The sequence below is a fragment of the Stomoxys calcitrans genome, chromosome 2 (assembly GCF_963082655.1).
Source record: "Stomoxys calcitrans chromosome 2, idStoCalc2.1, whole genome shotgun sequence".
In the NCBI taxonomy this organism is placed as follows: Eukaryota; Metazoa; Arthropoda; class Insecta; order Diptera; family Muscidae; genus Stomoxys; species Stomoxys calcitrans.
In genome coordinates this window covers 193,335,384-193,361,879 of record NC_081553.1, presented here as the reverse complement: position 1 = coordinate 193,361,879, position 26,496 = coordinate 193,335,384, and the positions used below count along the sequence as shown (strand labels likewise).

Genomic DNA, 26,496 nt, shown 5'->3' with positions numbered 1-26,496 from the left:
AAAAATAGACCACAGCTTGCCAAATCAGTTGTCGTGCTTTGGCATCTTCGAAATCCATGCTGATGCTCGGTGAATGGAAATTCTCCAACGAGGCTTGGGGGGAGTAGTCCTTCCAGCTTTACGACTACCGGTGAGAGAAGGGAAATCGGACTATACCACTTCTCTTTCCTCGGACCCTTTCCAGGTTTCTGTAGCGGGATCACTCTGCCCATCTTCCAGACATCGGGTATCATAAGAGTGTTTAAAGATAGATTGAGGACAGTCGACTCCAGGTATAACTTCAGCGCCAGTATAGAGTTTCCGTCGGGATCTAACAGCTTGGATGACTTTGACTTGAAGGCACGTAACTTTATCAACTGCACATTGTGTTTGTCCATCGGATCGGGGAGTACGGACAGAACGATTGGCTCTCGTCCTTAGCCTTGCCACTCTCGGAATGGTCCATAAATGGACGGTTTAACACGGCACGGGATAACTATGAGCATCACACAGGCTGGAACTTTGAGCTCCAATCTGTGTGGTGTTCTTCGTTATCACGAGAAGCTTAGCTGGGAGCTACTGGGTGCGTCCGCAGGTTGTGGATGGTGGAATGCTCCATACGGAGTAGCTGCAACTGAGGTCGAGGACAATCAGCGGTATCGAGTGAAGAGTCTGAGTGAGAGACCGGGTGTGCCACCGGCTCTTGCTTCAATACTGAGTGCCTAAGATGCTCGATACGACAAGGCGATATATTGGTGCCTTTAAATAACCAATGGCCAATATGTTCCCGTGGCGATCGGTCGTATAGACCGAAACGAGCTTGATCAATTATAAGAGCTCGACAACAACATCGGTTTAACAACTACATCATTTGGGGGTGTGTCAGCTCACTGAAGCAGCGAGGGACAGAAAGGTCTGGATAGTTTTAGAAAGGCATGGCGATAGCAGATGATAAGATTATACCCCCCATATTCTATGGTAGTGGGTATAACATACCATGCATATTCTGAAAGAGTCAGATAGGAATATCGAGACCATATCGGAAATTGGGTCCAAAATGTGGTGATTATATAAATATTTTTAATTAAAAATCTATAAAAATAACTCAATGAAAATTTAAGATATGATGTCATAGAGCTGAGCTTAGCGATCATAATCAATGACTTTAGCTTTTATTGGTGAAAACTAAAGTTATACGCAGAATTTAGGGTGTATTATTTTGTAAGGACCAAAAAATGCACACCCGAGGTGGTTGTTAAAACCGTAATCAACGACAAGTTTTAAAAAATTTTGCCCAAAAACCCATGGGCCTAAAACAGTATAAGGTACATGTGCTAATGTGCACAATATTTTCAAGCCCGTATGCTGATGTCGGTTTTGTTAACAAACCACTCTCTTTTATTGGTTAAGTTTAGCTTTATTTGTTGTTGTTGTCTGAGAGCAAGCAATTTCTTGATGTGTGTGGCTTTACTTAAACAAATCTCTCATATTGGTTAAGTATAGATATATTTGTTGTTGTTGTCTGAGAGCATGCAATTTCTTGATGTGTGTGTGGCTTTTACTTTTTCCTTGTGTGTGAGACTGATAGTGTTTTCACTCTGAGTGAGAAGTTTACACAAACATATGCAATAGTGTGCGTGGACTGGTCTAAAATCTAAACCGAGCTGCTGGTTTTTAACGACAGACAAACTTTTCTTTTTGGACAAAAAAGTACCCAGATCTTCCGAGTTTGTAGTTTAAAAACAGGAAGCCTAATTTTAGTTTCAGAGCCATGGTTTTTGGGCAAAATTTCTTAGAATTTGATGTAGATTACCCACCCTAATGTACACTATTTGTCTTCACTTGTTATACATACACTTAAAAAAAAACATTAGTAACTCATAACTTCCATTCATATACCTACATAAGTGAGAATATAGTGTAAATTTATATATAATTCAATTAATTTTAGGAAAATTGGACGGATTTGAAATATCATCTATATATAAACTTATTTAATTACAAGACTAACATTATTTATATCTAGGCCTTAAGGTTTTTCTTTTGTTTTTAATTAAAACATTATTATTAAGTTTAAGTAGTTATTGTGCAAAAACATGTTATGCGTGTGGTGGTGAGTTCGAAAGCATGCTTTTTCAAAGCTTTACTTTCATTGTGAAATACCAAGTCTTTTGATTTCATGATGACAAACTGAGTTGATTTTCTTTTTGTTTTTTTTAGTTACCTTACCTGTGTGGCGAGAGCAAGCAAGGCAAGAAAAAACGGAAAAACCAAAATCCCTAATGCCCTAAGAGCAAACATGGCCAAACATTTATTTCACCTCCTCCAGTCTTTGAGCGTTGAGTTGAGCAGCGTTTGTTGTCTGGGTGACAGCTGATGCGGCCGTTGAGTTGTGGGCCACAGATCTCAATAGGGACAGCGAGGATTCAGCCAAAGAAACCGAAGTGCCCAAAGGCAATTGATGGCTGAGCGAGGTTTGTGCGGGTGGGGGTGGTGGCGGCGAAGGTGAAGGTGAGATTACTATTTCACTTTTAATTTCTATATCCGAGGGAAATTTCAGCTGCTCCTCCTTGACAACTTGGGCATGCGTTAGATTAAGTCCCTCTTCGCCGGCATTCTCACCATTATTGTTGATCATTATACTTAGAGCCGGATTTGAAGATTGCAACTGACTTATCAGTGGCTGTGATGTTGTGCTATTGTCGTTATTGTCTCCAGCATTGGCATTGGCATTGTTGGGAAATGTTGCCTGTATTTCGCCAGCTGCCGCAGCACTTATGAGATAATTCAAGGGATTGAAATTCTGTATCTCCTTGGCCACAAACGACTCATGGGTCATTTTCATGTGATTCTTCATTTTATCTGGCCGGGAGAATTCTTTGCCGCACAGCGGACAGGGAAATACCTTGCGATGTTTGCCCTCATGGTAGAGAAAGGCATGTCGCTGGAAGCTGTATTTATTCTTGAAAGTCTTTTGCATGTTCTCCTTGGCACACTCGGTACACTGATAGACACCCTCGGTAACCGAGGCATAACGGAAAAGATCCAAGCCGCGCACGGACATTTCCGTTAGTTGCTCAGCCTGATCATCTATGGAAGACTGGGCTTTGCGACGAACACGACGACGCTGTATGGGCTTGTTAGTGGTATTCCTGCTGCGTGGTGTGTTACTACTACTATTATGGCCTCCAGCATTGGATGAGGATACACTGTTATTGGCGCAATTGTCTAGATTTTCGTTATTTTCTCCCTGAGGACCGCCCGTTTCATTGCCGGTGCTGTAATCAAGGCCTGCATTTTCATCGGCTAATGTTAACATTTCCGGATCGGATTTATCACTTTGATCCATAAGCAAATCCAGATTGTTGTCATCCTCTGTTAGCAACAAAGCATTTTGATGCTGCTGGAAAAAATCTCCCGGTTTCATAATGGGATTGGCAGCCATATGCAATAGGAATTGATGATGCAGATTATTGGCCGATGGTGGTTGTATGCTGTTATTCTGTTGAGCTGCTTGCCTTTCGGCCGCTGTGGCCAATGACTGCAGAGCTGAGCAAGCTTCCTGGGTATCCATGGCAGTTGCAGACATCACACTGGATACCATATTTGGTGGGACGGTTTGTGATGTTAAATTGACGGTGTTGGTATTAATGTTGGTTGTTGTTGTATTTCCACTGCTAGCCAAAGTAGCATCCATGAGATCCTTGAGGCCTGCACTCAATTGTTGTTTCAATAAAGAATTGGCATTTGTTGTAGGCTGATGCGTTAGAGAGACCATAGTTGTCTGCTGCTGTTGGTGCTGAGAAGTTGGTGTTTGATGTTGACCTTGCTGAGTTTCTTGCAATTTTGCAGTAGTACCTTGCATGGCATTTTTGTATTTTAGTCCCAGCACCGTGGGCAAGTGGACATTTAGATTATCATTGAACTCTATGGACTGTGTTGGTTTGTTAGTTTGTTGGTGTTGATGTTGTTGCTGTGGTGTTGGCTGTGCATTAGGAGCAGTAGCTGTATGCTGTGGCACTAAGGAAATCATAGCTGTGTTATTGGTGGCCGAATTGTTGGTGACATTGCAACTACTGGTTGTTGTGCTTACACCAAAAAGTCTTTGTGATAGCTCGGGACTGCTGTTGATAAGGTGGACTGTAGTGGGTAAAAAAGAGGGAACAAAATTGATTATTTTTTTCTTCAAAAAATGTTCTTTGCAGAATACTTAAAATAAATATTTTTTTTAATTTTTTATATTTTCCTCTAACGGCCGGTCTTGTATTTGATTACTTTACACACATGGGACGTAGTAAAAGTCAAAAAACTATATAATGTTATAAAGGAAACGTTTGACGAAGTTTGATGCATGAGATGTTGAGCAGTAAGTCAACGGGGAGGTTTGTTTGTGTGATTGTATTCATTCCTTATGTCATTTTTCATATAAAACAAAGCCGGGAGACAACCGCTAAGGGGACAGTTTGATAAGAATGTCTACCATTGGTTGCTATATCTGAAAATAGGGTACTACAATTTTTGATATCTGAAGGGGAGCGGACCCTCCCACATACCGCCATTTTCAAAAACGTTAGATCTCGGAGATCGGTGCACCAATCTCTTTGGGGTTGAATAACCTGGATGGGGCGTCCCCCATCCAAAACCCACCCGAATGGACATGTTTACCGATAGAGACAATATGGGTATCAAATGAAAGGTATTTCAGAGTAGAGTACGATCTTGACATTAATATGTCACCGTAAGTGTAGTGGGGTCCCCCACCGCCAAAAACACCACTCAACAGAACACTTACCGCTTTGAGCATTATGGGTATCAAATGAAAGGTATTTAAAAGTAGAGTACAAATCTGACGTAAAAATGTATTCCTTTGTGTCTGAGGGACATGCCTGTTTGGATGAGCAAAATCATTTGCCATTAGTAGAGGAATGGACATATTCCAGGCATAACGAACAATATGAGAGCTCAAAATTAAATTTAGAAGCTTGTCAGGAACTCGTCTAGCGGCGAAAACGTTCATACCAAAATGGGATTTTAGGCCAGCGCCTTGTACTAAATTGCAGTGGATCATCAACTTAGAGACCACGTTTGCGACAAATGCCTGTCTCTTTTGCTCAATCAATTTCGGGATGATGCTTTTTTTGGATTCTACGGCCTTAAAATAAATCACAATACTGGCACATTAGTATGCATACCACTAAGACTGCAGACCCTGCCCGATGAAGGGTTTCTTCATTTCACTCGAGTAGAAGCAGTTGTCACAAAAAAACTTATTAAACCTACACCACTAGTGTACACTTACACCACTACTCGAAGACCAGAGAACGAAATGGTATTAAAATTTGGGTCCAAGTACCCCCGCCCCAACCCCAAAACTGCTCTAAACAGATATATTCCAAGTTCATGTCAATATGGGACTCAAATGAAAGTATTAGGCAGTAGATTACAAATATGGCATAAAACATTAGGTGCAAGTAATGGGAGGTCGTCCACCCCCAAATTAGCATATTAGCCGACCATGGGTATATGGGACTCAAATGAAAGGTACTGGGGAGTAAATAACGAATATGACATTACAATTTGCGTTCAAGCCTAGGTGGCGCTTTTCCTTCTAAAGATACGTCAAATGGGTTATTTGACCTACTATGACAATATGGGACTCAAATGAAAGGTATTTGAGAGTAGAAAACGAATTTGATATCCAATTTTGGAGCCAAGTGTTTTGGGGTACGCCATAAACCATCCCCTAAACTGAACTTCGTTTCCGTTGGGAATAAAGAACGAATTTCATATCTATTTTCAGTGCGAAGTGCCGATGGCCGCCCCAGCCTCAAAATACCCTCCAAACGGTTCATGTTTACCGGCCATGGCAATACGGGGCTCAAATTAATGGGATTTGGAAGTGCAGTACGAATTTGATATCCATATTTAAGTCGAAATGTCTGAGGGAGGATGACTCCCCTAATGAGTACATTACCCTAAGGAAGAACATTACCACCTGCAACCGAGAAGGGGCAAATTCTCACACATCAATGAGTGCTTTCCGATTCAAGTTCAAACTCAATGATAAGGGACCTTTTTTTAAAGTCCGAACGGCGTCCCGCAGTGCGACACCTATTTAGGGAAAAATTTTTTAAATGACCATACATGGCATTGCATCTTGCAAATGTCGCCAACATTAAGAGGGGATAAACACCGCCTTGTCACATGTTCTCGCAAGGATTCGAACGCGTTCAGCGTCCTAGGCTACAATGTCACGAATTCGATATCCACATTCAGGGCGAAGTGTCCCCACCCGGTCCCGATTCGGCTAGTACAATAATAAAAAAAGGTATATAAATTTTTGGTATCGAAAAGTCGAATTCGACAGACGAAAACGATCGATTTATAAGTTAATTGCATTCTAAAGTAAATCGCGCTTGTTGGTCATATCATTTACCACAATATTTTTCTATTACCAAACTGTCAATTTATAGAATACCATGAAATGTCAAATTCGCCTTCGACTACGACTGCTGTCGATTTTCGCCTTCGACATGGGAATAAGGCTGATTATACCACTTTAATACACATTTTAATAAAACATTTTTTATAAATTATGTTCAATTTAAACATTTGACAGAAATACATAATTCACAATAGAGTGAATTACTTTTACTCGATCACGTATGCAGTAATTCGACTCCAGAATCACTTACTGTTACGATTTAGCTATGTCCATCTGTCTATCTATCCATGTTAATTAGTTTACAAGGTACAGTAACGCACACGTGAACGAGCAAAATTGCTCAAAATCTCTATTGTGAATTATGTATATTTTTAATTGAGCGAACATTTTTTTGAATGTAAATTTTTTTCTGCAAAATTGAGATACAAAAATGTATGTATATACATACATACATATATATTTTTTCACAACTGTGAGACATAATGAAAGTGTATATTTTTATAAGTCTATAACAAAACATAAACGATGTCAAGATGTAATCCACCCCTAAAAACAAATCAAATAAATAAAACGAAAAAAATGTTTGTTTTTTGTGTGTGTTGATTGTTTAATTTTTGTTGTATTTCTCTTTTTAATAATAATTAATTGATTTATTTAAATTATGATTTTTTTTATATATATAATAGAGTTTTTGTTGTTGTTTTAATGCTGTACATAAAAATTAATTTAAAAAATTATACAAATAATAATAATAATAAAAAAATAATAATTAATTAACATTACTATAATTATAATAAAACATTAACCATATTGCTGGGGGTTATTTTTCATGTTATTTGTTGATTGTGTGGTTGTTTTAGTGGCGGTTGTTGCTTTTTTTTTTAAATAAATTTTTTTGATTTAATTTCTTTTAAATATATTTTCTTTCTTTCGTATCTTTTTTTTTAATAATTAATTATGGGGTAATTTAAAAAAAGTTCTTTGGCGATTTTATTAAGCCTCCGATTTATATATTTTCTTTTTTCAAAAAAAATTATATAAATATAATAAAAAAAAACAAATGTTATTATATTACAAAAGAAAAACAAATGTAACGTTATATAGACAAAAAAAAAAGAAAGAAAGAACAGAATGTAGTGTAGGTGTTGGTGTTGGTGGAGGGAGTGACTCTGAGATAACTGAAGCAATTTCAGATTTGCTTCCATCCACATGCGGTATAAAGTTCTAAAAGATGCGACTTTTCAATTTTCTTTTCAGTTCTTAGTGAAAATAACCAGCAATTCAATTAATTTATAAAAAAAAGAAAAAAATTATGTATGTATTTATACATATGGTATGGTATTTTTCTTTTAGTTTTTAAAGTTAAACAAGAATTAGCTTCATTCGAAGGCAACAAGGTAGATATTTTCAATATGCGATTTTAACTAAGCCATAATTTTTTATTTGTTTTTGTAGTTGTCGTGTGTGTTTACATAGGTATTATGTATATAAAAAATATATATATATTTAGTATATATATATATATGTATGGGTTAAACTTAATTTACAATAAATGGTGAAAAATTTAACTAAGTTCTTGTGGTTTTTGATACGTTTCTTTTTGTTATATAAAGTACTAGTTTTTGTTTTTTGAGTTTTCAACTGAACGAAAAGTTCATTTTATGGTATTTTGGTGGTGGGGGAGGAGGTGTTGTTGGTGGTGGTGGTGGTGGTGGTGTTGGTCTTAAGGCACTCTATGGTGAATGTGTTCTCTTTTCTAAGGCCCCAGAGTGTAAGGCATGTTTACAAGTGTTTCGAATCGAAACAATTCGAAAAGCGAAATAATAGATGTTATGAAAACTAACTTTATATAAATTATAAATATTTATCATTAAAAAGGGGGAGGTTGGGGGTGCTTACTAAAATTAAAAATTATTAACTAAATGTCTAAAAAAACAGAATAAATTGCACACAAACTTATAAAGAGAAAGGGAAAGTAGCGTAGCAGGTCTAACCCTATAACTTTAGGCAAAGCAAGACAAGCTTACAGTATCTTGCTAGATCATGAAGTTTCTAGAGCTTTTCCAAAACAAAGTATTTCCATCGTTAAATGAAAGCAAAATGAAGAAAAAAAAAATGGTTATGGGCTTTTAAAAGCCTTACAATTTTTGAAAATTGAAAAAAAAATTAAACCAAAAGTGGAAAAAACAAATGTTTCTAATGAAAACAAAAATGCAAAAGTCTCTTGGTAGTATACAAAGAAAAAAAAAAGACACACTATAACAGTTTAAATCAAAAAAAAAAAAAAAAATGATAACAAAAATAAAAATAAATGTTTAAAATTTTTCCCAGAAAAATTACTTGTTTTTTAAGTTTCTTTTACAAAGAAAACTTTCGACCGGGGGTTGTGAGAGGGGTTGTTTTTCTTTTTTTGCATCGGATTTTTGTTATTTCATAAAAAGCTAATGTTAGCAACATAATATTAATTATATTTAGTGGAAAATGAGAATTATATACTCATATATAAATATAAATAATAAAAAAATACATTTATGCAAGAAACATTATGCGAAAAAAGTTAACTGTTGTTTTTATTTTTATTTTTTTTTGTTTGTTTTTAAATTTTGGAATATTTTGGAAGCCTTTTTTCTGGTTTGCTTATAAGTTTTCCAAGAAAAAGCATTTGTTGCTGTTACAACATACATATGGGTGTTATAACCACAAACCCTAATAGTAGACCTAGGTTTGTTTGTTTTGTTTGTTTTTTTTTTTTGTTACAAAACTTCTTTAGCTCAGTAGTGGTTATGCATTTGTCTAATTTTCTTAAAAACATATGTGTTGAAGGGGTAGGAGGGGTTTTACTATTTTCATAAAAAGCCAAAACCTTTGCTTAATAATTTACACTTAAACCATGACCTATAAACGATTTAAACAATCGCCTTGTTTCACTGCGCCACCGCCGCCGCAGTCGTTGTGGTGGGTGTTGTTGTTAATGAACCAGCAGGCGGTGAACTCACAGATGACGAGGACGCCGACGATGAACCTCCCGCCGGTGTTGATGTATTTAATGTAAGGCCTGTCAAACCGCTGCCCGATTGATTTGAGGTTTGCGCATTCAAATCGGGCGGTGTGGGTGTGGAAGATGCACTAACATTTTGCGAACCGGACGCCGACATTTGTCCGGGCAGCTGCACGGCATTACCGGCGGCCGCCGCTGCCAAAGCCGACGAGGGATTCTCAATTTTATGTATTATCTTAACGTGGGCAGTCATATTGTCTTTTCGCGTAAACTCTTTGAAACAGAATGGACAGGGGTACACTTTGACATTACGTTTGTGGGAGGTGACATAGTGGCGGCAGAAATTACTTATATGTGTATAGACACGAGAGCAGACTTTGCAGCGGTACGTATGTTCACCTTCTTTGGTACAATAGTCACGCACCGAACCTTCGCCTTCACCTTCGATGATGGAATTACATGATGTATTTAATTTGGTTTTGGGTGGTGGTGAGTTGACGTTTAAGCTGCCCGTGCTGGCACTTAGAGATTTCATTTTAGCAGCTTGGGCGGAGTTCATGTAGTTGCCGGCTAAGATGTCCATGTAGTCGGTGCTTGCAAAAGGCTAAAAGTGAAAAAAACGAGTTTAGTAATATTGAAAAGTTTTGGCATAAACTTGAGTCAGTGGTAACTTGATATGTACACCTGAAGTAATCCTAGGAATTGATGACAAATTTTACTCTAAGACAAATATATCCGTATAAGAAATTAAGTTTAATTTTTTCCAATTTTTTTTTACATTTTACCGAACATTTCACTACACCTTAATAGTACCATACTGTGGTAAGCTCCATAAAAATAGTCACCATAGCAAAATATGAGGTAAAAAGGAGAGTTCTACACAAACTATCCCCAATCCCATTGCTGATGGTGGTGAGTACCGGATTGACCCGATAAAGTCCTTCAGCGGCAAGGACTGCCGCTTTAGTGTACAACACATTGCAACAACAACAAACTAACCCAAAATATGAAATTTGGTGTGGTGAAATAAACAGTCCTACACAATATAAATACATATTTCAAGATGAAATAACTTTAAAGTGTATCGATATTCTGGAATTCTACATGTTTTATATTTGATATACTGAAAGGAGACTATTAAGAAAGAAATCTTAGAAATTGCAACTAATCACACATCACACGGTGATAAGCTTTATTTAAATTGTGGCACACACAACGAAAATCTAAGGAAATTGGCAAATCAGCTCAATTTAAGAACATAAAAAAGAAAGTATTGAATTAAAGCTACTTTCTCATTCACGATTTGTTGGCAAAACCTACGCATTGTCTCTAATTCATGTACTGAAACTTATTAATAGTTGCAAAAAATACGAAAATGTTAGATATTAGCATAATTAAAGCAAAAGATTCGTATTAGGAGGATTTTTAAAGTCAGTTTTTGAATTCACCATACCGTGGTGAGTTTTATAAAAAATTCACCACACCGAAATTTTTCACGAAATGAAAAGTCCAACTCGAACTAAATACATTGGAAACATTTTTTGGAAGTTAAACAACTGTTTACATGAAATTTTAATTGCACGTCGATAGAAAACCAATTTTTCTGAAAACCAGGAAACCTTATAATTATTTTTTCCTTCTGTAGTATAGTATTTAGGCAATAGGTCATACTTGGTTTGACCACACAGTTAAATAAAGCTCTTAAAATACATATCAAGTGGATACCTCTGTTAACGCCTAAACTGTATGCGATTTTATTTTTAGCTTACCTTAACATCCACACCGTTTTGCTTCAACTTCACACGTTTATTTATCTTTGGCTTAACGGGCTTGACAATGGGGGCCAATTTTGGTATGCTGACCATTGAGTTCAACAACGTCACCGTACCAGGCATGGCGCCCGCACCAACAACAGCCGACATTTGCATACCGCTAGCTACTGCGGCTGCAGCGTCTGCCATTTGTTGTTGATGGTGTTTTTGTTGAGCGGCTAATAGAAATGCTTGCTGGCGGGCCTGTTGCGACATATTAGACATATTGTCCTGCGAAGCTGAGTCCGTTGCATTAGGATCGAATTTAAATTCCACAGGTTCATCATATTCATCCAACATTAATTGAGGCTCCATATACGATGAATCCATTGGCTCATCATTGTCACTATCATTGCCATCTAAAAGAATACATTTAGGAGATTCGCTCGAATGAAAAAAAATCGTGTTTCATAAAATTAAATGTGTGTGGTGAAAATGTACAATGCGTTTAAAAAACTAATCACAAAATTAGACGAAAAAGAGAAAGTCATTTGTTCTTCTTGTATGTGCTATGATTTGGAATTGAATGTCCATTTACAATCTTACAAAACAGAACATAAAATAAAACCAGCTTCAAAATTTGGATCGGAAAAGCTCTAGGGATTTCAAGCCATTTTTTTTTGTACATATAAATATATATGTTTACATATGGTGATTTTCTTTACATAAATAAATCTTAACAACTAAAAAGGTGTTTTTGTGTAAAAATTTTGTTTTTGTTTTTTTAGAGTTGTTTTAAACGAAATTTTGGTTTATAGATTTTCGAAAGTGGTATTTGAGTTAGAGAAACGTTTAAACGATTTTCACACGTCGGCCATAAATCCCTAAAAGCTCATACCGATTATTTCAATCAAGGTGGATATTTTCAAAATTAAATTTTTGATAAGTTTACTGTATTATTTTTTAGAAAGCTTTCAATTTTTCGTTAATCATTGCTTCAATATTTTTAAACGGCATCATACGTTTCGAAAAATCCATTTAAAACTCACCTGCCGACGTTAAACGTATGTTCTACCGAAATTCGAAAATCACTAAACACTCAAGATTTATTTTCAACACTAGTTCCAATTCTTTCACTACAATACGTAATAAACAAAAACCAAAGAAACCTGTCGCTCATTGCGAGTGGGCGAGGTTTGTCTTTTGTGCGAAAATCCCTTTTTTAGCTTTTCCGATACAGATTTAAGACGTTTTATTTAATCTACCTTCTTCGTCTATTCTTCTAATGCCCGTAAAATTTTTAATTGTATATGGTGCATTTTTTTTTTTGATTTTTGAATATAAAAATTTATGTTTCTAATGAACTTGTTTTCTTGTTATGAGGAAAGAGACAGACATATATACATAATTTTTCATTGGGTTTTATGTTAAAATGCAGGTGATTTTGTTTGAAATATTGAAAAACTTTGTTTTTTTTTTGTTTCTTGGAGAATGGTATGAAAATATGTTTTTGAAAAAAATTTATTCGTGATCACAATAATGCCAAGATAGTGGTATAAATAAGTAAAGTAAGACTTACCGGAAGTGCTGTTGTCGTCGTTTTGTTGATTGCGGTCCTGATTTTGTGATTTCTTGGTAGGTGAGTGTGAGTCGCGACTTTCCTGCAGGAATTTAAGAATATGTTTTGGCTTAATTTAGGTTACATGTATTGTTTGAGTGTCTAATATAGAAGTGAGGAAGATCAGAGTTAAAATTAAGACATTTCCACAAATTTACCACGGTGTGGTGAGTTCAGTTACAAACTCACCACACCCCAATTTTAATTGCTTTGCAAAGATACAACCTATAGGCATACTTATAAGTATTTTTTTTTACTAGTTCAAGTTGTTTTTGGGCAAAACTGAATGCATTTTGCAAATACAAAATAACATATACACTATTTTCAGCAGCATTCAGTTTAATTTTAACCGTTTTGGTAATACAGAGTAAGCGAACATCGAGCTCACTTGGCATTAGCAGAAACAGAATGCTTATCGTTGTAGTTCTCAGACTAATGTATTAAAAGATAAGTATTGGGCTGAGTAAACGACAAAATAAGAGTGAATATGAAGTCAAGATTATTCTTTCCAATATTCGACAGCAAAACACGGTGTGGTGAGTTTTGGTAAAAATTCACCACACCCTTATTTTGATAGCTTTGGACAGATATAATCCAAAAACATACAAACAAAATATTGTTCTATTGCTCCAAATAAATTTACTCCTAACTGAATACGTTTTCCTTACGAGAAAATAATAATAAACATATGATTGACATTACCGCCTAGCTAAAAAGAATGCCTGAGTCGACATCCCGCCGAGAAAATATCGCTTTTCGCTAAAGTTTTAATTGAAACAAATTTTGTATGAAAATCTTTGAAGGGAAACACATTTCCAAGTTCCGCAATACGGTCCGATTTATATTAAGCTCAATGACAGAGAGTCGGTCCACAACTTGTTAAAATATTCAATAACTATTATCATGTTTTACTTACATTCATATCATCATTATTGCCTGAATCCCTTTGATTGTCATCTGAGCCATCTTCATTGCCGGAAAAAGAGTCATTGCACATTTTACCATCACCCATTTCATCATAGTCGTCATATTCACCATCATCACTGCCAGATAGCTTACGTGGCCTGCCACGTTTGCGTTTTGGCATTGAAGCTAACGCCAGCGTGAGTAAAGATTCTTGTCGGGGTTTTTGTTGGCCGGATGACATTTGAGGATCATTGTTATTGTTGACATTGTCGCGTTTACGCTTGGGCATTGAAGCCAAAGCCAATGTGAGTAAAGATTCTTGTTGGGACTTTTGTTGACCGGAGGCAATTTGGGAGGCATTCGTATTGCTAGTATTACTATTGCCAACGCCGGTTGCTGATGATTGGTGGGTTTTATGACGCTGTTGTTGTTGCTGCTGTTGCACCACATATGGTTGAATGCGTTGCAGCTGTGGTGGTTGAGGCGTTGGCTCATTATTTGAGGGCTTATCGTCATTGACTTCAGTGAGACCTTTAATGCGCAAACTTTCCGCCACTCTGAGGAAAGCCGTTAGACGCTCTTGATCTACGGACACCTCACCACGATACATGAAATCCAATAGCGATTTCATATCCGCATAGGGTACATCTTTTAAGATGACTATAGGATGTTTTTCGGGATGATTGATAAATAAAGCATTGAAATACGGACTGCAGGCTGAAAGGACCATCTGAAAAGAAATGAGAACGTTATGATGATGAAAGGAAAATTGGATTTTTGCCTTTACAATACTTACTTTGTGTGCTTTAAGATATTGACCGTCCACGGCCAAGGTGACGTCCGTAAATGTTTCTGCATGTAACAGCTGATCAAAGACGGACAGTAAATTACTTTGGTGGTTATTCCATCGCAAACAAAATCTCTGCGAAGCCATCTTCATTTGGAAGCCGTTTTATAGTTTCAAAAGGTTCGGGAGGGAGAATTGGTTGCAGGAGGCTAAAGGATTTAAAATCCTTTTTTATTGTCTTTTCTTTTTTGAGTTTATTTCAATATGGGAAGATAACAATATGATGATGCTGCTGCTATTTTAGAAGTTTTGTGCCGGCACTGCAGCCTTTTAAAACATGACTTTTAAAAATTCCTGCAAGAGAAAATACAAAAAAGGAATTGTGTTAAAGAGGAATTTTTGAGTGTTTGAAAAAATACACTAAAGAGAATTCTTAGGAAATTGACACGTATGTATTTCAACTACAAGAAATTCCTTCCTTGATGCGTGGCTAAATTTAGCCTGTTGCCTAATAAAATCGCTTGGCAGTAGCCATCGTAGTATGTATAGCCTCTCATCATCTTCGTTCACCTTTCCTCTGGCGCGGATAAAAATAAAACGAAAACAAAAATCTCAGAAACAACAACAGCAAGAATAATGTGAAAATTCTTCTTACACTCGACTTTCACGGATACACTTTTCTCTTGATGTCTTATTCAAAGAAAATGTTCCTCGGATAAACAATATAAAAAATTTCGAATACAAGGTACTGTCCGTCGCGCATATATAAAGAAGATAACAAGAAATGTTTTAATTTTTCGTTTTCCCCCAAACTAAAAATAGACAAAGGATCTCATGATGTTGAGGTGGTGGTAGTAGCTGCTACAATCACCACCACCCCCCTACACCCTTCTCTCCATACACCCCAAACGATTACCCAAATACGAAACAAATAAACTTTGCAGTGAGTGAGTGACTATGGCGGCCATAGCCTGTGCTAATGCCAACGATGAAAAAATGATGAAAGCAGAAACAACATAAAACCGCACATTTGATTTCTCACATCCCCAACATGTCTGCATATACACCCGACCGACACCCGACTTAACGATCGCTTTTGCTACATCGTTGTCCCGATGAGGAGCTGAGAAGTCTGTTGTAAAATTCAAGAAAATACAATTGCCAGGCATACAAAGAAATAACATAAGTGCATATAAAAAGGAGAACCATGCACCACTACCACTACACCACACCACATCACACAACAAAACACATTAATTCTCCAAGTTGGAAAGTACCACAAAACCACAGAATGGAAGAAGGAATAAAAATGACGTCCAACCACAGCATACATATTTGCACTGGTTGGGTTGACAAGAAGGAAGTGATGGTGGTGCTACTATAAAATTAGCTCAAAAAAAGGTTGTGGGCTGAAACTACAGCCACCACCAGTATAAACTTGAGGGGACTGAGTCGGGAGGTAGAGGGGATGGCAAAAAAAAATTAAACCACAGGACAATACCATAATAGCATTAGCACATGGGAGCAAGCAAATTTGAGTAAAAGCAGATACCTATACATTTGACATAAACAACTGAATAGAGAACATAAGTGGAGAAAATGTTAAGAAATGAGGAGAGATTTGTATCAAGTGAGAATTGAAATAAGAGTGAAACACACCAATTTGCAAAATTGATTTTAATTAAACTTGAATATAGGCAGAACATTAAGCAATTTCCAATTCAAGTATGGAAATTGATCTGCCAAGGTATGGAAATTTTGGTCCACCAAAAGAGAAAATTTTAGAACAAACTGAAACTATGGCCACTGATAACCATTCTTTTCGCCGTACACAAGCCGTGAAGGCCAAACATAAAAAACACGGGAATGTAACGCCTCGAAAGGCTTCGCCTCCATATTCAGGCATAGTAGTCAAATAAATCTATTAATATTTGTGGATTTAATTTTATTAGTTTGTTGGTTTAAATTTTGTTCTGCCATTCACAATAGATATTCCTGCAAGTGGCCACACTTAATCGTGAAGACCGATGGCAGTCCTGAGGACAGATATTCTGCACAAGCCTGCACTGGTAATTTATACGCTATATAGAGATAGATGTAGTTTTCATTCAAATATTAATTACAATGCACTGTATATAATAAATTAAAACAGGGACCGAATTAACGCATATGTGAATGAGTAAAATCGTTCGAAATCTCTATTGTGAATTATGTATCTCTTAATTAAACGGGAATTTATGATTTTTTTTATTTATAAAAACTTTGACATAAAATTATATATGCATACAAGTTGTGGTATGTTACACCACTTAAATACTATATGAAATTCCATTCGATACAAAAGAGCACTCGATCAAGTATGCGTTAATTCGGCCCCAGGGATAGCTTGTAGTGACACTGTTTTATGAATTTAAACTATGCCATTCACAATAGATGGTTTCAGAAAAATAGCAAGCAAATTTTTCAATTACAAATTTAATTGAAAAGAGAAATGTTTTCAATTAAAAAGTTAATTGAATCCAAAATATTTTATTAATACGGATTTTTTTTCAATTGCCATCGTGATCGGTGATATCTAGCTAAATAGCTCTTATTCTTCATTTTCATCTTTTTTGTTCATTCACAATATGCAGAAAATTCTCTATTCTCCTTATTTTCTTTGTTTTAGCTGGCATGAAGTTTGTTTTTAACAGTTGAAAAGACATGTGATTACTTTTTTCAAGCACGAACAAAATTTTAAGGATAACAATAATTTTATTAAAATTGTTTCACAAGTTGTGGGGGAAGCCCCACTAAATGAAATTATCAAATTTGTTGCTTCAAAATCTATTATCAAAAAAAAGTAATTATAAAAAAATTTCGCGATAAGCGAACATAGTACCAGCCTTTGGATAGAAAATCTTTTTAAAGGATTCGACCATGACATAATTACCAGGTAGTGTACCGTAAACAGCTGAGTATTAAGTGCGAACTAGTAACATACGCTTATCATTGATTTTAAAAGATAGTACACTCAACATTTTGTTTTTGGGCAACTGCCACTACCAGAAAAGGAAAAAATTTTGGGTCGAACAAAAGACCGTATACGGTAAAAACTTACTGATTGGTCTTCCTAAAACCGTAAAAGTGGCACAGATTAGATTCATGCAAGTTGGCATTTCGAATGCAGCATTTTAACCCATTCCTCTTTTTATTCCTTCGTAAATAAAAAATGAATTTGCAAATTATTACGAAATTATGCTCAATTGTGTTGAAAAAGTTTGTGAAATATATTGGGTTGCCCAAAAAGTAATTGCGGATTTTTCATATAGTCGGCGTTGACAAATTTTTTCTTAGCTTGTGACTCTGTAATTGCATTCTTACTTCTGTCAGTTATCAGCTGTTACTTTTAGTTTGCTTTAGAAAAAAAGTGTAAAAAGTATATTTGATTAAAGTTCATTCTAAGTTCTAATTTAAAAAATCCGCAATTACTTTTTGGGCAACCCAATATAAACAAAATTTTTCTTTACCTTTTGGCACTATTTATAGCAAGACTAAAGGACTATTTTTTATTTAATGGACAAATTGCAAAGTGTAAACATCATATCGCAAGTAAAAAACAGCAGTTTCACACACGTATTAACCTTAGCTGTGCGACTTACTAAAAAAGAAGACAAAGCATTTAGACCATCTTGTATCTAAAAAATTATGTATTTAACGCCTGTGGCTGGACTGTAGAAAAATCATTTTCCACACAATTTTCTTGGCACAAACAGGGCTAATGTTTAAGTTTAAAAACCAAAAACTGCATGAATTTGTAAAAAATCGTACTAATATCTAATATTTTCCTAATTTTCAATAACGGTACACAGTTCTGCCAGTAAAATTGTTTTCGTCTCCTTTGCTTTTTTTAAGCTATGCATCAGTTATACAATAAGAACAGTTGATTTGATACATGACAATACAAATTCAGATTGTGATTGAAACCCCCCCATAAAAAAATTGATACATGACAACCCTACAAATTAAGATTGTGATTGAAAACACCCATAAAAAAATCTCGAAACTCTCCCCACATGATCATCAAACAAACAGCAAAACCAAAAGGGTAACAACTTTCAAAAGTAATTGAAAAAAAAAAAAAAAATAAAATAACGTATACCAAATTCCTTTGAAAGAAAAAAATCACATCAATGTAACAAGTGTTCTGTTTTGTTTTTTTCTACTGACCATTCCAACAACAACTAACCGGTTTTATTTTAACCGAATATTAGTTATTCATAAGGGTTACAACAGGAAATTATTGAGAGAGAATAAGCGCGTTTTGTTGTTATTATTCCTATTTTAGATGAATACACAAATACAACAACAACAACACCAAAGGCGGCAACAGTGAATGAGTGAAACCACAAACAAAAAAATAATTTTAAAACGGAAATAGATAAAAACAACGAGATAATGACCAAATACAACATACTTTAAACAAAAACAGCAACAGTTGAAGCAAATCATTACGGCAATGATGATCATCATCAACATCCATACTATTGAGGAATACCCAAACTCGGGTGGGGGAAAACAACACTCAAACATATATATATATATAATCACACAGGCACATGCAAAACATAACACAAACAACACACCCATCCTAAACCGAAAAAAAAACATTTTAAACAGATCACGTCACAGATGACTGCAGCCGAGCAACAAACAACAGACAGACACACAAAGAAAATGTTACTGTTAGATAGGTGCCTAAAAACGGAAAGAAAAAACAATTTAATGGCTATATTATCCTCAAAACGAAATCAACAACTGAAAAACAAAGCATTAGCAAAGCCTGAATTTGTAACAACATGCTCTTAGACTAATCCAACTAAACTTTTTAAAAGGGGACATATGTACCTAGTTTCAACTGGTGTTATGGCCCTATGTAAACATGAGTAATCAAAATATCATGGGGGTAAAAAACAATAGATGTGCTTTATTTTAGTACTATGAAGTGCAGTGCAATGAAATTTGTATGAAAATGACATCTATCCAGGACAACGAAGTTGTGGATAAACTACCAGTGCAGGCTTAAGCTCCAATTACACGATCAGGCATGTCATTTTTATTGGTAAGACTTGTATTATGTACATCATATACGAATAGAGCGCGCGCTCTAATCGGCATGTATTCATATGCATTGTACTTTTTTACAGACATTTGTCTACATGTTTATTCGATGAAATAAAAGCTCGATTTAATCGAAAAAATTACATATTTATTCCAATATCCATTTGTCATATTAAATTTTGCGTACGTATCACACGATATGTACAACTTTCAGAGATGCTATTTTTGAAATAACATATGACATGTCTGATCGTGTATTGGCAGCTTTATGTAGAACATCTGTCGTCAGGATTGCCATTATATGTCTCTATTGTGAATGGCAAAATAACATTAAAACCAATTATTTATAAAATTACGTGCACAAATATTAATACATTTTATTTGACATCTATGCGCACACATTGTGCAAATTTTATTTATAAATTTTGCAATTATTTTCACTTCCTCCTCGTATCGTTTTGACAGTTTAGCAAATGGCGTTACCACCTCATGGCAAACAATCAGATTTACACTGGAAAAATTTTTTGTGGCTTTTCTATCCAGTATTAAGATAAAACACAGCAAATGTGATCTAAACACACTCATACAGGTACTATAAACATTGTTGCCAACTTTAACACAGTCTAGTTTAGAGTTAGCTTTAAAATATCAACAGACAGAAATGGAAATGGATGTTACTGAGAAGGAGGCCAAAAAGTAATAAAAAAAAACACACAGAAGGGTAGATAAAGAGCTAGCTAGCTAGCTATATAATGCAACAAGAGAGCTTAGGTTAATTACAACAACTATTCTATTCAAGTATCAAGAAGAGTTTTAAAAGTGGGGTTTGGTGCAACGTTGTCCATGCACATACTCAATCATATACATATAAATATATACCCTGTATAGCATTCTATACCACCAGCCATGGAAAAACTGAAACGAAGAAATGAAAACAAAGTTGCAATAAAAAAAATTCCCAAAGCAAAAACAAAAACGCGGTTTTGCTCTCTCTTAATTAGGAAACCTTTATGAGAAAATAGCACTCACAACAAGCATAGTAGAAAGCTACAAGCAACCTTATGAACGAAATCTAATTTTATAGAGATGTAAAAATAGAGAAAAAACAAAAACAATTTGAGAATAAGTATGAGCAAAACAAAACAGAAAATATAAAATAAGAACAACAAATCATAAGAAAATAGCCCTGTTTAATTTTAGTACTATACAGTGAAGTGCAAAAAAATGCATGGAAATGGCATCTATCCAGTAAAACCAAATTCTGGATAAATTATTAAATTATCAATGCAGGCTTATTTAAGCTGTGTTTTATTTAAGTACTATATAGTGCAGTGCAATGAAATTTGTATTAAAATGACAATATATATCGTCAGGTTTTCCATGCTATGTTTTTTTACAAATTAGTGTGGCCACCCGCAGAAATCCTCTATTGTGAATTGCAAAATAAAATTAAAAACAAATCTTAATAAATAATGTTTGACTTCTATGCCCAAATGTGTTTTGCAAATTTTATTTATAAATTTTGCAATTATTTACACTTTTTTCCTCGTATTGTCTTGACAGGTTGGCAAATGGCATTACCACCTCATGGCAAACAAACAGAGTTGTATTGAAAACCAGAACATCGGTTTTCAGGATTGCCATGATATTTTTTTCACAAATACGCGTGGCCAGCTGCAGACATGCCACTATTGTGAATGGTAATATTAAATTTAAACCCTCTTTACAGCCTAACCTAAAGCAGTTATTTAGAAAATTACGTACACAAATCTTAATAAATTTTATTGGACTTCTATGCATACACATGTTCTAGACTTTTTTTATAAATAAAAAAATTTACTTGCTTTGGATAAATTTTTCACGTTTTATTTTTGTCCTTCAAGTCTTGTGTATGCAGTACTTAAATAAAACACAGCAAATAATGCAATGTGTGTGCGTATGTCTGTGTTTTTCACATAATTTCTCTTTGTATTTATATGTGTATTTTTAAGAGCAGCAAATTGTAAATCTCTTTGCCAAGAATGGAAGAGTACTACATATAATTTTATTGACTTCTCTTAAAATGTATATTCAATAAGAAATTTAAAACTGGCACTCTTTGATTTAGTGTACACGAGAATAAAATGATGTAGCTTCTAAGAAAATAAAAACATATTGAAGTAAAAAATTAAACAGCGGTAATGTATCCAATACTACGCCGTTACCCTAGTAGCGACAAAATTGAACAAAACAATGAGCATAACATTTACAACATTGCAATTCAACAAAATGTATTATAATTTGTCCACACATTTTCATAAATAAGCTAATACTTCACTTGCCATTCACAGTAGATGTATTTATTCAGTTGGCCACGCTTTTTTGTATAACATATATACTATGGCAATCCTGGAGCCAGAATCGCAAAATAAGCCTGCACTTGAAAGTCATAACGGAACTCCCCTTGAAAAAAGTATATACAATCGGATAGGAATTAATCGACCCAAATTGGAAAAATAATATTGCAAATTTATCGAATAATAGACGAATTTCACAAATGTCTATCTAATTGCAAAATAAATGCACGTTCAGGTGCTTAAGAAGGCAAAGATTGGATTATTGTTAGTTATTGTTATGTTACTCTGTCATTCACATGTATTTCTTCAATTGAGCATACTTATTTGTGTAAAACATAACGGAACTTGACATAAAAATTTACAGTAAATTCTGATACAAATTGGATTCTTCTTATGCTGAAGGAGTGAAATGGGAAAAATCCTGATTAAATGACTCGATCATCTTTTTCCCTTTATGAAATCAGCTGACGAGAGCCTTTAATCCGGATTTAAAGAGCAGTTTAAATGAGGCTTAAGAGTGCGTCACCTCTTTGGGGAAAAGTTTTTACATGGCAAAGTACCTCACAAATGTAGCCAGCATTAGGAGGGAATACCCACCGCTGAAAATTGTTTCTGACATTCTCGCCAAGATTCGAACCCAGGCCTATAGCGTCACAGGCAGATATGCCTACCTTGGAGCTACTGTGGCCTCCTTAAAAAAATAATAAAATGATGTCACAAATCTTAAACAATTTTATCTATTGCAATGTCACATATCCTTATTTTAAAATTTTATGAATATTTTTTTCATTTTATCTCAATTCGTTTTGATATGTAGAACATCGCGGTTATCACCACGTGTTAAATAAAAAGGCTTTAATTGTAAACAACTTTTGCGTTTTACTTTAGTTCAACTTGAGTGTCCATTGTTTGAAAAATGGTTTATGTTGTTTTTCCATCAATATATAGAATTTTCTTTTGAAACTTTTGCTTACATTTTCGGGAAATATTAAAAAGCTTTTAGAAAATGAACATTGGGAATCCTAATAGTGTAAATAATTTGTAAAGATTATACTCAGCTGGTCGTTTGACCATACATCTTACTGATCTACCTTGGAAATCCAATATTTTGTGAAAATTGTGCCATCGATGTAACAAAAAGTTTACTTTAAATATGAGGGGAAATTCTTAAACTTTTGGACAGCAATTTAACATAGCTTGCTGCATGACTTTACCTCTTATAGATGTACCTTGGCAATGAAATAACGGTTTGTGAAAAAAATCTTCTTGCATGCGATTTTAACGTACAATCCCTCCTCATTGTTGTTGTAATTTTAGAATATTGTATGTATTGGGTTGCCCAAAAAGTAATTGCGGATTTTTTAAAAGAAAGTAAATGCATTTTTAATAAAACTTAGAATGAACTTTAATCAAATATACTTTTTTTACACTTTTTTTCTAAAGCACGCTAAAAGTAACAGCTGATAACTGACAGAAGAAAGAATGCAATTACAGAGTCACAAGCTGTGAAAAATTTTGTCAACGCCGACTATATGAAAAATCCGCAATTACTTTTTGGGCAACTCAATATTATGTTATCTTTAAGATTTTTGCATTGTTTTCTTTGATTTTAACTATAATATAAAACCTGTCCTAGGTACCCACTTTTAAGTGATAACCACTGCTGTAAACTATTCACATTTATATTTTTGGCAAAATCTTAACAAAACTCCAATTATTTTAAGCCGATTCTAACTCCTATTGGTATACTTGGGTTCTGAAAAACCTACAAATGAACTAATTACCCCAGGATTCACTTTATAAGGTAACGAAAAGCGATCAGCCGACATAACATTTTTTCAAATGTTGTCATTAAACTTGTCAAACTTGTTATTATTTACGTTTTTCTTACTTGTTTACAATGTGCATATTTCCATATTCCAATTCAAATTGCATATACTACAAAAATATACAGTAGAAATATTTCAAGCCGAAAAAATATTGCATGGATGTGTAATTTGACGCATTTTGTCAGAGAAAAAATTATTTGCTGATATTTGTTAACATTCACAATAGGCAGATTATGTTCATGGGACCTATTCACTTTATGTTTTCGCAAGTGATTTAACCATCTATAAGTTAATGCTGTTTACATCAAATTCCATTAGGAATTTCCCAGGTAAAACTTGAACAAACCAGATCAGCTGCAGAAATATTTGACGATGGAACTCCAATAGCATTAAAAAGTTGGATTAAATGATTTGACATTGACATTTTACATTGATATGGTAATCTTGATGTAATCGTTGGAAGGGAGCAAATACACGTTGCTTATTAACTAAGTCACATCACAACCCCAAGAGATGTCAGACTTAAAAAAAGAGTGAGAGAGAGAAGAAATGCTGCTGCATATAAGCAAATATATAAGAGTATATCGCTACACCTGTTGATTCCCTGCATATTTTTTTTTCAACAAAATAAGAATTTGTTCACACTATTTTCTAGCTGTTGTTGTTAATGATGATTTTGAGGCCATACTCACATAGAAAGCGTTATTAATCCACAAAAAAACTATAACAATAAGGAATATAAAAATACCAACAAGCATAACAATTGTGAATTATTATTTTTATTGTATTTTAGTATTTATCCAAGACATGTTCGTCACGTATTTATGTTTTTCTTTCCATAGGTTTTCTTTGCTCTTGGAATACACACATGAGGATTATTGGGATTGACGGTCTGTCTATATTTTAATTTGTCACATTTTCAATTTTGTTTTTTTTTATATAATCTTTTTAATTTTTAAGTTTTTTTTATACTGTCACTTTTTTTTTTTGGTTTGACATTAAATTTACACACATAAAAACCGGCATCGATTTTGATTTTTAAAATTGTCATACAGTTCATTTTTTTTTCTTAATATTATAACAGAGTTCTGTATGGAATAATAAAAATTAGTAATGAATCTCAATACAAACAATCAGCAGTGAATTTTGAAAAAAAAAACATTAAAGTTAAAAATAAGTTTGGCAGAGTGATTTTTTTACTTTCAAAATTTTGGACATATGCAAAATCTGTTAATTATTGTCAAAAATATATATTTTTTATTAGCAAGCAAACACAGTCTGTGATTTTATCTAACAAAACTCTGTTAAATTATCTTAAGAAAATTTTTATAATTTGTTTTTTGTTTAAAAAAAATATACTTTTTCAGGTAAAGTCAATGGTTTCTTTTCCATTTTAAAACATTTTTTTGTTGGTCTGTTTATCATTTTTTCCACCATATTTTTAATTTTTTATGCACTTCAATAGTTATTGAGTTTTAACAGTTTGTTAGTTATTTTTTTATAATGCGTCACAACATTGAAATACGGAAATACGCGTTCCATATAATTCCCCTTATTTAACGGAGGGGTATGTATTATTATTTTTTTTTAAGTTTTCTCTATCATAATTGTTATTTCTTCTTACTTTTCAATTTCGTTTTATTTGTTGCTTCTTGATAGTTTTTTATTTTATTATTGTTGGTTGTTGTTGCTTGCCTTTGTAATGTGGACACCATGAGACACGACGGGGAAGGGGGCCCACACAGCGAGACGAGATGACAACAACACGACGACACGTCCTTACAGTCACGAGTAACAACAGCGAATGTACGTAATGCGTAAAGAAAAAATTATTTTAAACTCAGTGTGAGTGAGTGGTGGTAGATTTTCTAGTTTGTATGGGTAGTAGAATATAAAATAATAATCAAGTCCTGAGGAGTCGCGGCTGGCTTACAACGACCCCAGTACAATAGCGTCGTCGCTAGGCAACGAAGGCTTTCGTGAACGTCAACGTCAGCAGAAATATTAAGGGGAGTGCACGCCATGCACTACTCACTCACTCTTATTGACATTTGCTCTCAGAGAAACACGCAAGAAAAAAAAGAGACCAAAAGGGGAGACTTTTGTTTTGAATGAAAGCAATCAAGTGAGCTTACTCCCCACACATATGCTCAGTAACCTTAAGTACTGTTGCTTTTTTAATTGTTTAGCTCTCAGCAAGAGAAGCGCATTTGATTTTTGTTTTTGTTCAATTCAGCTCTATGGGTTTACTGTTTTGTGTGTGTTGTGTTGTCGTGGTTTATTTATTGGTTGGTTGGTTGGTGGGGGGGTTTTTAGATCACTACTTTGAAATGACGTTGCTTGAGTTTTTCTAGCAAGGCTCGATTTGAACTAGGCCAGCCTTTGTGCTGGCTGGCTTTTGTTATTACACAAACATTTATAGTCAATTTTCTTTTTTTAATGGTTTGTTCTTGCTGGTATTGTGTTTTAAACCACTTAAAACTATCGAAAAATATATATCGCACTTTTTTCAAAAACACCTGTAGTAATTTTTCATTTAGTTGATGGATATGTCAATTTTTATTTTTTTTTCTTACTTTTGTTCTTCAATCAACACTCCTTGTTTTGTTTTAACACATTATTTTTTCGCTTAATTCCTTAAAACACTTGTTGGTTTTCTCCATATATACGTAGAGACAAATTTGTGTATTTAATTACTTTGCTTGTTTTCTATAATTATTATATTATTCCGTGATATTATTTGCCGT

At 34.5% G+C, this 26,496-nt stretch overlaps 1 protein-coding gene across 1 annotated transcript; it reads right to left on the bottom strand.

The window, feature by feature from the left end:
- Window positions 1-1,070: 1,070 nt before the first annotated feature.
- LOC106088980 (protein tramtrack, alpha isoform) lies at window positions 1,071-26,236 on the bottom strand. Its single transcript, XM_059361727.1, has 8 exons — window positions 25,374-26,236; window positions 14,494-14,838; window positions 13,708-14,427; window positions 12,753-12,834; window positions 11,192-11,592; window positions 9,353-10,026; window positions 9,107-9,225; window positions 1,071-4,119 (listed from the first exon to the last, which is right to left on the bottom strand). The coding sequence occupies exons 2-8, from the start codon at window positions 14,635-14,637 to the stop codon at window positions 2,291-2,293; spliced, it is 3,969 nt and encodes a 1,322-aa protein (XP_059217710.1). The 5' UTR covers window positions 14,638-14,838; window positions 25,374-26,236; the 3' UTR covers window positions 1,071-2,290.
- Window positions 26,237-26,496: the final 260 nt, after the last annotated feature.